Source organism: Struthio camelus, chromosome 14 (assembly GCF_040807025.1).
Source record: "Struthio camelus isolate bStrCam1 chromosome 14, bStrCam1.hap1, whole genome shotgun sequence".
NCBI classification, from domain to species: domain Eukaryota; kingdom Metazoa; phylum Chordata; class Aves; order Struthioniformes; family Struthionidae; genus Struthio; species Struthio camelus.
The window spans coordinates 20,198,943-20,214,765 of record NC_090955.1 but is presented as its reverse complement, the minus strand read 5'-3'; the positions used below and the strand labels follow the sequence as shown (position 1 = coordinate 20,214,765).

Genomic DNA, 15,823 nt, shown 5'->3' with positions numbered 1-15,823 from the left:
TAGCAGTGTAACTCCAGTCTGAGATAGTTCTTCATCTGTTGTAAATCTAAGTAGTTTCTTTGCAACTATAATTACTTTGCTCATTGCCTGTCAGTAATATGGGAAACAAAAAGCGCAAAAGGAAAATAATGTATGTCATGAGTTTATACTGTACTGTCTTTGCTCTTACTCAACCAATATAAATAGTTTTGGGGAAAAGTTAATTGAAAATCTGTGACTGTGAGAGATGTTGAGGGGTAGCTGTCCATATTATTATCAGTAATTTAAACAAATTCAAGAATACTACAGCTGCTGCAACTAGTTTAAAACTAGTTACATAGTTATTTGGATAGGGAAGAGACAGATATGTTATTAAAAACATGAAAGATTTTTTCAGACAGGATATTACAGTCACATTTTAAACCCATAAAGGCTGTAATATTTCCATTATGGATTTAATCACTTCCAATATTAAATCTCTCATTCTCATTTGTCCTTGGACCCTTCAGCAGTCCAGTTAACCAAGACTGGGTTAAGACTTCTACCGCTTAGGCAGGTGGCCAGTCTGCCAAGAGGTTTTAGAGTATTATTGTGATACTCATTAAGACTCATGTCAAACATGAATGAGCTCCCAGTTTGAAGGTGCCCTGTGGTCATTAAGTATATAAATTTAATTCTTGTTATTAATAAATGACAGAAACTCTTATAGTGAGCCAGTCCAGAAAGGAAATTCAATGCTAAATGTTTCTCAGTTTGAAATTTAGGAATCTAGACTTCTGTTTAAAAGATTCTGCTTCAGGAGATTTTTTGCTCCTCCTTTTTATCTGCACAACATAATATTCTTTTTACTCCCTGAGGGAACATGTCTTCACATTCACAGACCAAAGTAGTACCAGAGTTTAGCCAGGCAACTTACTCCAAGTTAAGGTTCTTTCGAAATGAAACCCCACATGTATTATAAAATAACAATATGAGAAGTTAAAACCACTGAAATGAAAGCATATAGACTGAATGCATCTTTTGTAAGTTTTAGGAGCTGATAAAACATTTTAATACTCAATGACATTATTTGAATAAATGAAGATGTCGTATTAGCAAACATCAGGAATAAAATAAAAATCTAAACTGTTTTTTATGAAGGTTCCCACAAAGAGCCATGGCAGTTTTTCCAGTTCCTACAAATGTTTGTTACCAGTCCATTCAGCATATTCATATGTATATCTGGAAAACAGACGATATTTACACTTACCAAGGAGTCTGTAAGTTGTCAGTGTTAGCAGCGCAGTTGTATCTTACCTAATGTTTACCCATTTATGTTTTGTGGAGAACAGAAATTAGCATAAAAGAAAGCAGACTGAGAAGAGCTGGAGGAAGGGCTCAAATCATTTACGTTTTGTGTAATCCCAGTGAGAAATTTCAGATTTTATTATTGCTTGACAGAATAATACCATGCACAACTGAAAACTGGTCATAGGGAAGCGACTGCCTGAGGGCATACGTATAGTCCCCCCCTGCTAAGGGGGAGCTGTGGTGGTCAAAGAAAGTAAAAGCAGGAATAAAGAAAAAGCTGTTCAAAATAAGCACAATTTCACCAGCTCTGCCATAATAATAGATATAAACAAGAAAAGCACCGGGATAACTTAATGTTTCCCTGAATTCTGCACTAGCAGGTTTTTGTCTGTTTGATTTTTGAAATGCAGTATTCAGTGCCTTCTTCCCCTGCAGCCGCTGCTGCCCTCTTTGTCTATATTGGGATGTGGTATGTACCGCAGGAAATCTTGATATTGGACTCCAGAGCAAAATAAACCCTGTAGCCTTAAATGATGTTTGTGCATTTTGCTAAGGGAGAAAGCAGAGTGTATGTGTGAGCGTGTATACATATGCATATACATAGGTATGTATGTATACACACACACACAAACACACACACACAAAAATATACATATAAATATACACATGTCTGTGTGTGTGCGTGTGTGTGTGTAAGTTAGTGTTTGTTCCTGTGGTCCACAGAGGGTTCCAGAGCTAGGGACTCATGGGAAAATACGTGGTCCTCTTAATTACAGGAGTGCCATTTGTATTGCTATAGTTAGAGGCCTGCCGGCATTTCCATTAAAACCCCCCTTGCAGTGGTTTATAGTTCAATCATAAAAATGTGCTGCTGCCATTATGAAGTTTGAGTCAGGCAATGATTTGTCGTGTCCCCCCCCCCGCCCCCCCCCCCCCAAAAAAAAAAAAAACTGGAAAAGAAAAGCTGGTTTTAAAATATGAAAGCAATAAATAAGTAACTAGACGTTGACTACACAGGACTTTGTATTCCTACAGTTTAAAGAGAATTTAATTTTTAAATTGCAGAATAGCTGACTGACCTTTACTGTATGATGCTTTTGCAAGTGGTCTGGGCTATTTTGAAACTAATCAAATTTTTCAATGATTAAACAATATGCAGTGCCTTTAACTTAGATTAGTTAGATTGAAACGGCTCTGTAAAAGAATTAAATGTATTTTGGATCAAAGATCAACTCTTGAAATGGTTCCTTTAATAAGAATTAAATAAAGACTTTCAAAGTATTATTAGCTATTTATTTCTACAGTGCTAGTCTAAGTATCCAGACTCTCTGCAAAAAATGTAAGTTGCCTTTACACAGACATTGAAATGTGGCCACCGCAGCTAGGCATGCAATCTAGAGGGCTAAGGCTGTAGGGTCTGAAGGTTTAGAGCTTTAAGATCTTCTTCATGGCCCGCTTGCCTGTGGCGCTGTTCCTTGATTTCAAATTTCAAACCTGTCCTGGCAGAAGATAACTCTGTGACATCTTTATTTAACTAATGGAATAATTCTAACTAGGGATTGCACTAAATTTTCCATAATTGCAAGTCTTTAAATCAAATTTGAACTTCTCTTGGAAAGAGTTATTCTAGCCCTAATTTGGGGTTTGATGCAGAAATGAATGAAAAAAATGATCTTTAAGGAGAGGGTGGCCTTTCCTCTTTTTCTTCCCTCCACAAACACTATATAAGCAATTCAGAGCAAGATAAAAATGCCTGCTGGGGTTAAAGCACTAAAATCTGTGAGAGAAATCCATGAAACTTATTACAGGTACAACATGTGCCATTTAAAAAAAAGCGTATCTTCCATCTGACGCTGAATAACCGCCTTATTATTGTGATTAAACCCTTATCTTGAACCTTACAACTTCTAAGAAACAGAAGAGTAATTGACAGTGAAGGCTGAACTGTTCAGTGCTTCTTCAAAACAATATCTGATTAAATAATGGCAAATACTTCTTTTTTAATGATTTTTCACTAGAAGGATTTTTCCCTGAATCCTAAACTAACTTAAAAAATATAATGCATCCGTTGTGCACATCACTGCTCCAAAGTGATGTGATTTCTAGTATGGCTCTGCAATAAAAAACCCAACCGTCTCTCAAACTTTTTCCGGTAAATACTTAAATTTTTTTGAAATTAAACCTAAAATAATAAGCCATGTCACTTATAATTTTGCTATCAGCTGACATACTGTAGGTTGAGTAATTTTTAACACATCTCAGTTCACTTAGGTTTAAGTTAGGTAGCCAAATAATCTATGGATACCTGTTTGAATAACCACGTGGCAAGATCAGCTTCGGCAGGACTCTTTTTGGTTATGTTTAAAGCAAAGGCAAAACTTCATGCAAGAAAGAGGAACGTACCAGTGCAAGAAATTCTTTTTTCCCTCATCAGTTTGATACATGCAGACATGATTTAAGAGACTGGAAAAATATCCTTTGAATCTTGCATGACTGTGTAAAGAATTTTTCTGAAGTGATCTGTATTAATTATCTAGCTCATGATTATCATCCCTAACATTTCTTTTTTGTTTTCCCTTTTAGCTAACAATGCCAACGTTTCCTGTTGTCGTCAAGATTGGACATGCTCACTCAGGCATGGGAAAGGTGCAGATGCTATTTATTGCATGTTAGGAGCTTGGGTGTTTCTCTAAAATAATATGCCTGTTTTTTCACTTCCTAGATATTTTAGCTTTTCACCCATCTGAATTCTGTCTCAAATCCCTGCCCTCGCAAACCCCTGTCTGTCTATTGTTCAAGAAAGCACCCTTATTTAAGAAAATACTCAAAAACACATGTGTACATTCTCAGGCAGTTTATATGTAGGGGATGGTTTTGGGAGCACGTTGAGATGCTTTCCCAAAGCAGAACCTTATTTATTAATTTAGCTGACTGCAGTGAAACTATTTAAGAGTCCGGGTCTTTTGCACAATCCAGCTATGTGGGCCTGGGAATCTAGGAGAGTTTTGCTGTCATTCCCTCCTAGTTTCAGCTTGATACAGAATTTTTATTCATTTCCTGTCTTAGTGTATGCTCTATGGTTGTTTCATACCACTACATAACTGCTGCTTTCTTTCTCTGCAAGTAATTGCATTTCAGTGGTGAGTACAGTTGTTTTGATATTACTTATCTCACAATGATGGTTCAAGGGGCATGATTTAAATCCCACTTTCAGTGATATCAGTGATATTTTTCAGTTGTTATAAACTAACCACTTTCTCTCACTGAAGCACTCTTCAGAGTGCTTTAAGTGTTTTGGATTAAAAATCATCAGAGGATAATAATATTTAGCATCTTGAATCTTGAAAAGTTCCAGGAACATAACATTTGCCACCGAGCATTAGAAAACTGATTTAATTGCATTTTATTGAACAATGATGCAACTATGTTATGTTCTTTTGCCTATGACTGATTGTTTTAGTTAGTACTTAGTAAGTCAGTGGAAATTTGGCAGCCAACTTAATTGAGACCAGAAGTAATCAGCAGTCACTTAAACTGTAGTTTTCATGGACTGCATATGCGAAGAATTAGAAACCGTATTCGGTACTTGGAACATCACCATCTCATTTATAGTAAAGGGAGATAATGTACGTAAGTGTTCAGCAAACTGAATATCTAAAAAAAAATTATAGATTTTCCCGGATATAAAATAATTTAAATCCCTAAAGATGAAATGCCAGTCTTTTATAGTGAAATGCATAATGTCAAAGTCCAAATACAGGTTCTTCTCATACTCCAGTCCTGCCTAAAGACATCACTAGCAAGAGTGTTTGCATTTGTCATAATTAGACTAGTGTATACTATAAGGTTTTCAGAAAGTGGATTGAGAGCAGGCTGTGGGTCTGGTTTTGTGACTCTCAAATGGCAAATTACTCTGTCTTGTTCCCAGTTGAGAGTTGAGAGCAAATACTTGTGCCTTCTGCCTTCTGTTGGCTTCTCCAGACCTCCATTTAATATGCATGTCCTGTCCCACAGCTCCTTGCCTGTGGGTACGCTTGCTTACAAGTCCCCTTTTAAGTACCTGGGTGACAGTAGAAGCAAACAAGACGCTGGACTTGCAGAGTGTTGCAAGCATTCCTAATATTAGATAGCGTGAGAGAGGGATACTAATCCATGCCTACTTTCCTCGCCTTTCTGAAATGGTCTTTGGGTCAACGTCTTCGTAGAGTTACAATTTCCCTCTCCCATTTTCTACTAGACCTCTCTTCTAAGTCACTTTTTTCCTCACTTTAGCCAGCTTCTTTTGACTTGACTGAACTCACAATAGAGATGTGCCCTCTCTGTCCAAGAGTAATGCCTCTATCCCTCTAAGGTTTCCTTCTCCCTCCCCTGCCAAATCAGTATTTCCCACTTTTCTAGCACCCTCTTACTTTAAGATGTTAAAGTTTGGTGGGTTTAGTGCCCATTAACCATCTCGTACCGCTGTGTTCTGCATCTAGGAAATTCTAATCCTAGAAAGCCTGACTTCTCACAGAGAACTTGGGAAAAATGGGAAAAACTGGTTCTACTGTCTTGAGCCAACCCTCTGTGCTCCATGTGAACAGGCACTCATCAGGATGTCACGATTCTTCATCTTCTCTCTGCTAGGAGATACATGACTGATTGGATAGTACATGGTTGGCTCCATACATACTAACACATTCATTTATATGTCCAATTTAGTAAATCAACAAGAATTCTATATAGATCAAAGCAGAGTAAAATACTACTGTCTGCCAATTGCTTTCTACAGCAGAACAGGAAAATACTAATTTTGCCTAGAATAGATACTTTAAGGCAGGAATTTTTTTGTCATTTTTCTGGATAGAATCTAGAAATCAGATAAAATACCCAGTTCTTTTATATGAACTGATGCTATCAAAACCCATATTTCTCACAAAAGCCATTTGCAACTGAATTCTACATTTTGTTCCTAACTGCTGTTTTTTCTCTTGTATACGCTGTTTACTTGTGGTATGACGACTACAGATCAAAGTAGACAACCACTACGATTTTCAGGACATAGCCAGCGTGGTAGCGCTTACTCAGACCTACGCCACTACGGAACCCTTCATAGACTCCAAATATGACATCAGGATCCAAAAGATAGGCAGTAACTACAAAGCGTACATGTGAGCCAAAAACTTATGTTCTTTCATGTTTTTATTTCAAATTTGATAACAATCAACAAGATTAAGACTGTTGGATGAGTCTCTGAATTGCAATGTGATGACTCCATGTCTCCATTGTCATTCTCTGTGGAAAGAAGGTATTTTAGACTTTCTAGGTTTATCAAGGCATTTTTTTTAAATTGACTGTCATTGGGAGGAGGAGAATAAAACAACAGGTGAGCCTGCCACAATGGTTTTCCTGCTAACCTTTATTTATATTTTCATGTAAAGAAATGAGCAGTTGGAAAGGGACTTGTTTTTTATTGAGGAACATGTTAAATCGGATTCCTTTCCATCTTTTCACTCACTTACATCAAATTTTATTTTCCCTCTAAGGATATTTAGATGGCATTCATTCACACAAAGCAGAATGATAACCTTACACTAATAGAAGAAAGTACTCTTCTTTTACTGTTACAGATGTAAGAAAAATTCTAATCTTGTAATGACATTCACATATATGGATGAAAATCTGTTCTAATTTTAGAAGAGCCACTGGAGGTTGCAAATACTTGTTAAGTGATCATTACTGTACCAGAGGCTAAAAGGGTGTTTCAGTTTCAGAGACAATTTTAACTAGAGCAGCAAGACAGATTGCCATATATCAGTTGAGCTATGGTAACTGCCTTTTTGCATATTTTTGCTCTATTTATTTCAATTATCAAACCATGTAATTTGACAAACACGCATTTCAGTTATGTTTAAGACAAGTCAGAACATCTCATATACTTGTTCCTTCATGCTTACAATTCTGATGCAAGAAAAATATACCAAAACATGGATAAAAATACACACACACACACACACACACACACACACACAGAGTAAAATATTGTCAGATTCTTTATCAGTAAAAGTTACTGAACTCCAAGCAACCCATAAATATTAAGAGAAGCAGAAGCGGGAACTGGGTTATAGAAAATGCATAAAATGTTTGTTAATATTAAGGGTAGAATAAGCAGTAGGTCTCAATTAATTTAGAAACAGTCAGCAAGCTGTATCAGAAACGTGGAGCACTTTGCCTGGGACAGAAGGAGGGGCAACATAAATTCGTTTAGCTTGGTATTGGAGGGCCACGTGCTACGACTTCTCCCCTATCACTTTGCTGTCACAGGATCAAAACTGTGTGAGTAACTCCTGGCCTCTCTTGACATACATTTTGGAAGAGTCTTTGAGAAAGAACATCAAGGCTTAGGCCTTTCAAGAACACCTCAGCAGTCCAGGTGCCTCACTGTACATCTGAGGGGCCTCAAGAAAGGACAACACAGAACAGGCTGGACATACTGATTCTATAGGTCAGATCCATCCAGCAGTCTGGACAGTCCACCCTTCTGCTTTACTTTGAACCCACAACTATCTAGATTTTGCCAAAACAGTGTTGGGAATTTGAGTTGTATTAAGTGACCAAGGCAGAGCATTGAAAGAACTTGCAAGGACTGAGAGGTCCAGAGGATTCTGGAATCCTTTTAAGTTACTGATTTTGAGGGTTTCTAATGAGGCAGGCCAGAAACTCTGTAATTCAAGCTCTGTCCAGAATTTCAGATGTATTGGGCCTACCCCCACCCCTGGCTGTAGGCATAAGGACCAAAAGCAAATGCTTCTGCATGATGCAGCTTTTAACCCCTGCTTCTCCAGGACAGTTAATTACAATTCCATGTGTTTGCCTTACATTGGTGTTCCAAACCGTTGACTAGCTTTAGCTCCATACCTGGAGACATCCGTCCTACTTTTTCTCAAATTGCCATAGGCTTAAACTCTAAAGTCTTGTCTCTCCTGTGAGTTCAAACCATATCTTAGTCCCAGTCCTACCTCCTTTCCGGAACAACTCTGCCTTTCTACCCCCTTAAACCCTATCCTTCATTATTCCTTGCCCCAGGTTGTTTTCTTTCCCTTTTATTCTGCAGTCAGTCCCACTGAGCCTTGTTCTCCCTCTGCTTCCAGTTACTACAGCTGTCTTTATCTACCTCAGACCCTTTCATACAACAATTTATGCCTCTTCAAGGCTAAAATAATCCTTTTCCCTTTTGTTGGTATTTTGATAGGCAGATTTCTTGTATTGTGAATTACACATCTCTCGCCTTCCCTATTTATAATATTGAGCTGATTTGTCTCTATCTTACAGCTCTGAAGTGACACAGTTGTAGCAATAAGGCCCAACTGTTAATGGTTATGACACACTTCAAGGTAGCAGCAGAGTCAGATGCTATATTAGTAGCTCGGTGGTCCACTCCCTGTGGTAGAACTTGGAGCGCTGCATTTCATGGGAAAGGGCCCTACATTTTTTTCTTGACTTGAAATGAAAATTCTGTTCAGTCTTTAAAATAATTTGTAAGAATCAGCCATGGTATATTTATCATTTTTAAACATAAATGTTTCTTCTTAGAAGAAGAAGAAGCAGTTGGCCGAAGAGACAGCAAAAATAAGTTAAAATGACAGCACGTTCCTCCTACCTTTTATTGCTTTTTAGGGCTGTACTCCCTAAAAACTATGAGTTCATCCAAATGCTGAAAGCTTAACAATCCTTTTTTCTCTAGATTCTTTCATACACTTATATCACAAAAAAATGAAATAGTGATCCATTGTTACAAAGCATCATGAAAAGAGAATATTTACCAAATATCTGTAAAATTTTTCATGCGCATACATATACATTATGTCAGTAGTCTAGTGTTTTACAGCTGGTTCTCATTTTCTTCTGTGACACAGGAACAGAGTACTTAGAGAGTTACCACAAAAAATACCAGATGAACATTTGTTTTTGTAGTTTAAAGAGTTATTAAGAGCTTCAGTTTTATAATTCTGTGGGAAATTGTGGTATGAGTGGATCCATGACTCACAAAATACTGGTGCTTGTCATCTGTCAGTAGAGATTATAGCCAAAAGGCAACACTGGATCCCTCTAAATACCGCAGCTCCTCAGAAATACTAGTACCATTACAGAATTCATATGACTTCAAGGAAATAGAGTTAAAAGGCCCAAACACAATGGAAAAAAAAAAAAAAAAAGAAACAGAAATCTCCCTTCTATTTCCAAAACCAATACACTGAATCCATAACTATATACTTTGACCGAAAGGTCAATAAACAAACGTACAGCACCACATCTACCTTGTGTATGGATAGGCTACCTACACAAGAAGTGTAGGTAGTGATTTCTACATATTTTTCTGATAAGAAGTGACTGTCCAGACAATTTGGTATGAAGCAAGGCAGAGGGCGTTAGAAAGGGGCAAGCCCAAGTTACTACAAAGTGTTTAATGCTAATCATAATTCCTTCCCCACCTCCCAGTTTTAAAGCAGTTCTTCATATATTGCAAAGACTAACCCAAGTGAGAACATGTTAAGCGCAAATGTAATGCACTCAAACATGTTAGGAGTTGTTTTCTATATTATTCAGTAATTATTCAGTATTTAGTAGAAGAAGAGAAAATAATGATGCAAAAGCACATTTAGCTATTATCAGAACAGAAGCACAGAAGGGTGGGGGAACCTAAATATTTCCATGGAGGAAGTCATACATGAATGACAGGAATTGTATCTTAAGGTTTAAAAGGCCAGATGATCTGGTCTGGTACTTCTGCATGGTCTAACCAATCAGCTCCACCCCACAAGCTCCTTTGCATTTAAGAGACAGTGAAAATATAAAAAAGAGGGAGGATGTGAAGAGCTTGCCGAGATACTCCTGCTCGGTCTGTGTCCTAGCACTCCACTCAGGCCTTGTTTTGTTCCTACAGCATCATTAGAGCCAGCCATGCATCCAGTCTTGAGATTGCTTCAGATTAAACAGGGAACCTTTCAGGCTGTCAAGTGAAAACGTGTCTTAAAGCAAACCACCTTTTCTTCTGTACTCAGCTGTGCTGAGATTGCATCAGTACAGTCAAGGATCTTGAACTAGATACTTGCTAAAAGTCTTCAGGGTAAATTATCTTCTTTTCCTTTTCCCTTCCCTTCCCTTCCTTTTCCTTTCTTTTTCCTTTCCTTTTCCCTTCCTTTCCCTTCCCTTCCCTTCCTTTCCCTTCCCTTCCCTTCCCTTCCCTTCCCTTCCTTTCCCTTCCTTTCCCTTCCTTTCCCTTCCTTTCCCTTCCTTTCCCTTCCTTTCCCTTCCTTTCCCTTCCTTTCCCTTCCCTTCCCTTCCCTTCCCTTCCCTTCCCTTCCCTTCCCTTCCCTTCCCTTCCTTTCCCTTCCTTCCCCTTCCCTTCCCCTTCCCTTCCCCTTCCCTTCCCTATTCCAATTAATCACATCTTGCTTCCTAAAAGACACCTTAAATAATATGGCCCTTGAGAAGTCTTCAACAGAGTTGGATTTTGACTTAGGAAAAGTATAATCTCTCTGATGCAGAATATGTATGTAGGATAGTAGGATAATGGGCTTAAAAATTAGTTGCTCTGTAAGTGCACACATGCAAATAAATATCAATTTAAAAAGTGAAACTGAAATGACAGAATAGCCTTATTACTGAAAAATGTTGCCTTACACACAGAACTCAGTGTGCACCTTCCCTTTTCGCTAGTTTCTCCCACATCAACAAAGAATATGCCACCTTAGAAGCACTTTATGCTTTAACATTCAGCTAACTTTACAAGACTCCCATAAAAAGGTCAACATTTCCCCGCAATTGCTATTGACCCTCATAATTAGATTAATAGAAAAATGGGGAGAATACCACTACTGCTACCTAGTATACGTTTAATAAATTACAGATGTTCCTGATATTTTACTAACTGGAGACAGTTTATAATCTGTATCCTTAGCCTATTCCCAGTATAGTATTTCTGTTTCAGAAAACAGTCATCTTCTCAGCCCTAGTAACAGTCCTAAAGTCTGAAAAAAAAAAAAAACTTTATGTGAAAAGATTGTATTTTTCTTAGAGATAAAATGAAAGATGGTAAATTTGAGCCTTGAAATAAAGCTGTTTAGATTACATGAGTAAACTAGCAAAGAGTGAGAACTGGATGAGAAACCAAAATGCAGCTCTAAAACAGGTCTAAGATCACACTTCAACTTTGGAGAAGTTACAAAGATACCCTGATTTAAGTATCGGGGCCTAACTCTCCAGTGCTATGGATCTGAAATGAGAACCTATAGCATATGAAGTAGGAGTATGCTATGTTACAGGCTATTCAGTTCATTTGCAGCTGATAACAGCTTATTGCTAACACTTTCACTTAGTCATAGCATTTAAAAAAAAAAAATCTTAAAGGAACAGCTAGAGGGAACACAAATTTCACAGCATTGTCATACTTCATAACATTCCTACAGTGAAGCGTTACTGGCAATTGCGATGCTTGTTAGAATTTCTTCACTTTTTAGATGACTTTATAATAATAAGCTACAAGATATGAAAAAAATGTAAATACTGCTACAGTATTCATGTGAAAATCAGGAAAATTTAAGAGAGAGTGAAAATATAAAAGCATTGGCTATCTTTGTAATATTTCCCCCCTTTCAGGAGGACTTCCATATCCGGCAACTGGAAGACAAACACGGGCTCTGCAATGTTGGAACAAATTGCTATGTCAGATAAGTAAGTTGAGTCTCGTGTATCACATTGCTGATGTGCAATTCACGGTAAATGAATGTTCATATTGGAAAAAGCCTTTGAATTAGATGAAAGAAATGAGCCAAGAGTTTCCATGTGAAGTTGTCCCAGCGTTAAGTACCCAAATTAAGTACCAGGCTTAGGTGCTTGAGTGCACACTTGGGTTCCTAAATCCACTGTGCACCTAAAAGACTCCTGGAATTCCCTCCAGAAAATCCCATTTTTCAGCTTCAACCTTCCAGTCATTTTCACGGGTTCACTTGCCCTCTTCTACCTAGTGGTCTTCCTTCTTCCCCCAGGCCGGAGTGATTCAAACTTTTCTCCTTCTATATCTCTTGTAACAAAGCAATCTGGTCTTAACTTTGCCTATTTAAATCATCATTTCTCTTTTCTACTTTCAGTCCAACTGAACTGCTGCTTTTTGTTTTCTGAAGCTTCCACTCAACTGAGTGAGTTTTTCCCCAAACGCTGGGATGTACTGAGGCTTATTTCCCTCATGTCATTATTCCAGCTCTGTACTTTGGCTTACTCTGTTTTTCTTTTCTCTTCCATCCTGATGCTGGATACTTTTTTGCAATCCAGTGAATCACATTCCCTGTGCAGTACCATTTTGAAGCTCAAACCTACTACAACAGACCTCTCAGTGTTGCTCATTTGCTCTAAGTTCCTCCACAGTACCTAGGCCTCTTTTTCCTGCAAAAGAAAGGTGTGACACTTTTTGCCAGCTATGACTTTTCTTTTGTTCAGCTTCTCCAAAGGTTTCTACCTGTGGAAGCTGAACAAACTCTGTATAATAAAAGTGTCATTTAAAAGGTGTTTTAAGTTCAAAAAAAATGTTTAAAGTTCCATAGTAATCTTTTTCTGTTTTTTTACGTCTGGAACCTACAACAGCTTGGTCCCTCTTACGAGCTGAGAGAGACATAGGAACTGAACCAGTGCATACTCTGAAAAAGTTGAAAACAAAGAAGAAGGGAATTACAACTCCCTGCTGTCCAGCCCCAACCCCTTCTGTCTAGACTGTGTCCTCAATCTGCGGATGGAGTGGAGCCACATCATTTTCTCATTCTCATTCCTCTCCCACCTTCCTTGAGAAAGTGAGGTTATGCCTTCACTGAGAGGAGAAAAAAAAAAAGAGTATTTTTTAGTGTGTATAATTATGGTATATGAACTATTCCTCTGTAAAAACACAGGAACTTTAGTTTTGCCATTAGAAAAACTAAACGATATCAAGTATGGGCAATGAGTATAAAATGCTAACCTTGCCTAGCTACCTCACTGTAAACACTTTGTTTCCGCTTCCATTTTTGAATGGAAGACAATTAAAGCATAACAGATACTTTCCCATAAAAACTAACCAACAAAACAAAACAAATCTTCTTTTATGCTGATGAAGACAAAAGCATAGAAAAGGTGGATGTCTTCTCATAGCAGAAAAGGGTATGGTATCATTTGCCCATGTTTTTTGTTTGATTCCACTCTGAAATGTGCGCAGCAGAGCAAGAAAGAGAAGGGAAAAGTGAACTTTCTGAAAAAAGTTAAGTTTAAAGTCTTACCAAAAGTAATCAAATCTGGCATATGTGCATTTCAGCATGTTTTTAATACATCTCATGATTTAAGAAAAAGCGTTTTGGAAGCTTAACACTGCTGGAGTTGACAGTGTTGACTGAACAGAAATCTTAGGCCAGAAATGCAGAAAAGAGCAAAATCTGGAGCAGTAAAAGACAATGACTAAGCAGAGAATTAGCACATTTCAGTGTTACGTATTCTTATTGACCATGCATTTCAGACAGGCACCGCTCCCCAGATAGGATTGGAAGAATATAGACTTATTCTAGTTACGCACGTCTTGCCTGGCACCCCAGATGTTCAATGTCAGACACCCATGGCACAATACTGTATTATCAGTCAGTTCTGAGGATGCTGCGCACTATATTGGCTCTGGGAGAATGAGAACTGTGACCTCAGGTCAAACGTACTGTGCAAGCCCGGAGTTTCAAACACATCAGGCTAGTCCAGCCAAGACCTCTCTTTCCAAATGTAACTGTTGTTTTCAGCTCTATGTGTGTTCGCAGCAAATAGACTATTAAAAATGCTCTTCATTCCATCTGATTGATACTTCAGGATTTTAAAGATAACATCTTCAATTTTTTCACATAAAGTCCAGATATTTACTATGAAACTTTTTCAGTCCTCATGACTTACTAAGATGCGCCTTGGTATTTTACACAAAAAAAGTTGTTTATAAGCAAGTGCATGCAAGCAGTCCAATCAGCCAGTGCATCTACAGATGCTGAAACTGTCAGGAATCCAAAAAAAACTCTCTTTTTGGACAAAAAAGTATTTTTCTCACAGGAGAAAAAATATTTTGTTTGCTAAAATGTTACCATCAGGATTTTTTCAAACAGTTGTATCAATTTCCATGTGTTCTGCTTAAAAGACAAACTTTTCCACTGCAGCAGGCTTGATGTAAGAAAAAATAAAGAATGTGAACTAATAAGTTTACTTGGAAAGGATGCTATCGCTGAAGATATTTATGTATGAATAAGACCTTTATTCCTCACAGACCAGCCAGTAGTTTCCTTTGATCCTACAGTGAAGTCAAATGCTATGTTTATTAGATCAGTTTTTTGCAAGGGAAAATACTATGAGGTGGCAAATTCATCATCATGGCTCAAAGGCTGGATCATGAAAGAGCTAGAGATGGTCTGTAAAAGGAAATGGCAAATAGTAGTGAATGCAAGAGAAAAGAATTTGTGATAAAGGAGTGCTTTGAACTGATTTTTTGGAGGAAAACGGCCTTCAATTGGTAGAACTGTGATATGTGGCTATATAACCTCTTTCAAGATTGTATCATCACTTACTGCTGTCTAGGCACAGCTATGCTATTAGTTAATGGAAGTTCTCAAAGCTATTTTGTGTCTATGAGCCAATGCTTGCCACTGAGCAAACATAACACAACTTACATCACCTCAGCATGCTCTCAGTGAAGTATTACAGCTCCCTGCTTATGTCACTAACAGTTCTGTACTTGATCACAAGAATCGCCTCACTCTTTTTCTAATAAGTCCCGCTTCATTCCCGTGTTAGTCAGATAATCTCTCTCTTCACAGGATAGGGCTTAATGCAAGAAAAGTAAATCACAATACTGCTTGTAGAAGGGGTAAAATGTCCATTCCTCAGTCCATATTTCTTACAACCAGGTTAGAAATGAAACGCAAGAGCTCGTATGTTCAGTACTGTATGAAAGGCTATCCTTTTGCAGGATTTGTAACCATTCCTCATAATCTTTGCAATTTCTGTTGAATTTTAATGTATTTGTCTGTAACCCAACGTGAAGAATATTATGCTTGGCTGCGTGCTGCACACCTTTCACATAAAAGCGTCATGCAGCACGTTTCTCTCGTATCATCTTGAGGGTTGTTTTGTCTTACTTTTTCTTTTGCCTTGTTCAGCGATGTATTTATAAAGCAATCAGTGCTACTTTGGATTCCTGCGTAAGCATTACTAAGCGTGAATCAGTAATTTAAGACAGCGACTCTCATTCTAATTTCCCAGATAAGAGAATAAAAAGCAGCCATAATTAAGTACTCCACCAAGCCTAATAGGCAGGAGGCCTGTAACACTTGGATTTGTGCACAGATACACAAATTTGAATTTCACAGGAAAGTAGAAGCCCTGTCGCCTACTTTCTACAACTCCTTGGCATCATTCAAGTCATAAAATTGGTCTGATGATAAACCTCCCTTCTGCGGAGTTCTCAAATAGCATTTAGCCCCAATTGTCAAGTTGTACTAGCATAAGGGCAGTGGAAACACAGCATGGGATA

At 37.9% G+C, this 15,823-nt stretch overlaps 1 protein-coding gene and 1 long non-coding RNA gene across 3 annotated transcripts in view; one reads left to right on the top strand and one right to left on the bottom strand.

The window, feature by feature from the left end:
* SYN2 (synapsin II) overlaps positions 1-15,823 on the top strand; it is a 193,473-nt gene that overhangs the window by 137,058 nt on the left and 40,592 nt on the right. Inside the window, exons 6-8 of the mRNA XM_068960338.1 lie at positions 3,853-3,915; positions 6,277-6,419; positions 11,908-11,982. Coding sequence (XP_068816439.1) covers positions 3,853-3,915; positions 6,277-6,419; positions 11,908-11,982 — 281 coding nt within the window. The remainder of the gene's footprint in view (positions 1-3,852; positions 3,916-6,276; positions 6,420-11,907; positions 11,983-15,823) is intronic.
* The window catches only part of LOC138069211 (uncharacterized), an 80,603-nt gene continuing 71,212 nt past the window's right edge, over positions 6,433-15,823 (bottom strand). For both annotated transcript variants that reach the window (XR_011144041.1, XR_011144044.1), the window contains one exon: positions 6,433-6,543. This is a non-coding gene — a long non-coding RNA (uncharacterized lncRNA). The remainder of the gene's footprint in view (positions 6,544-15,823) is intronic.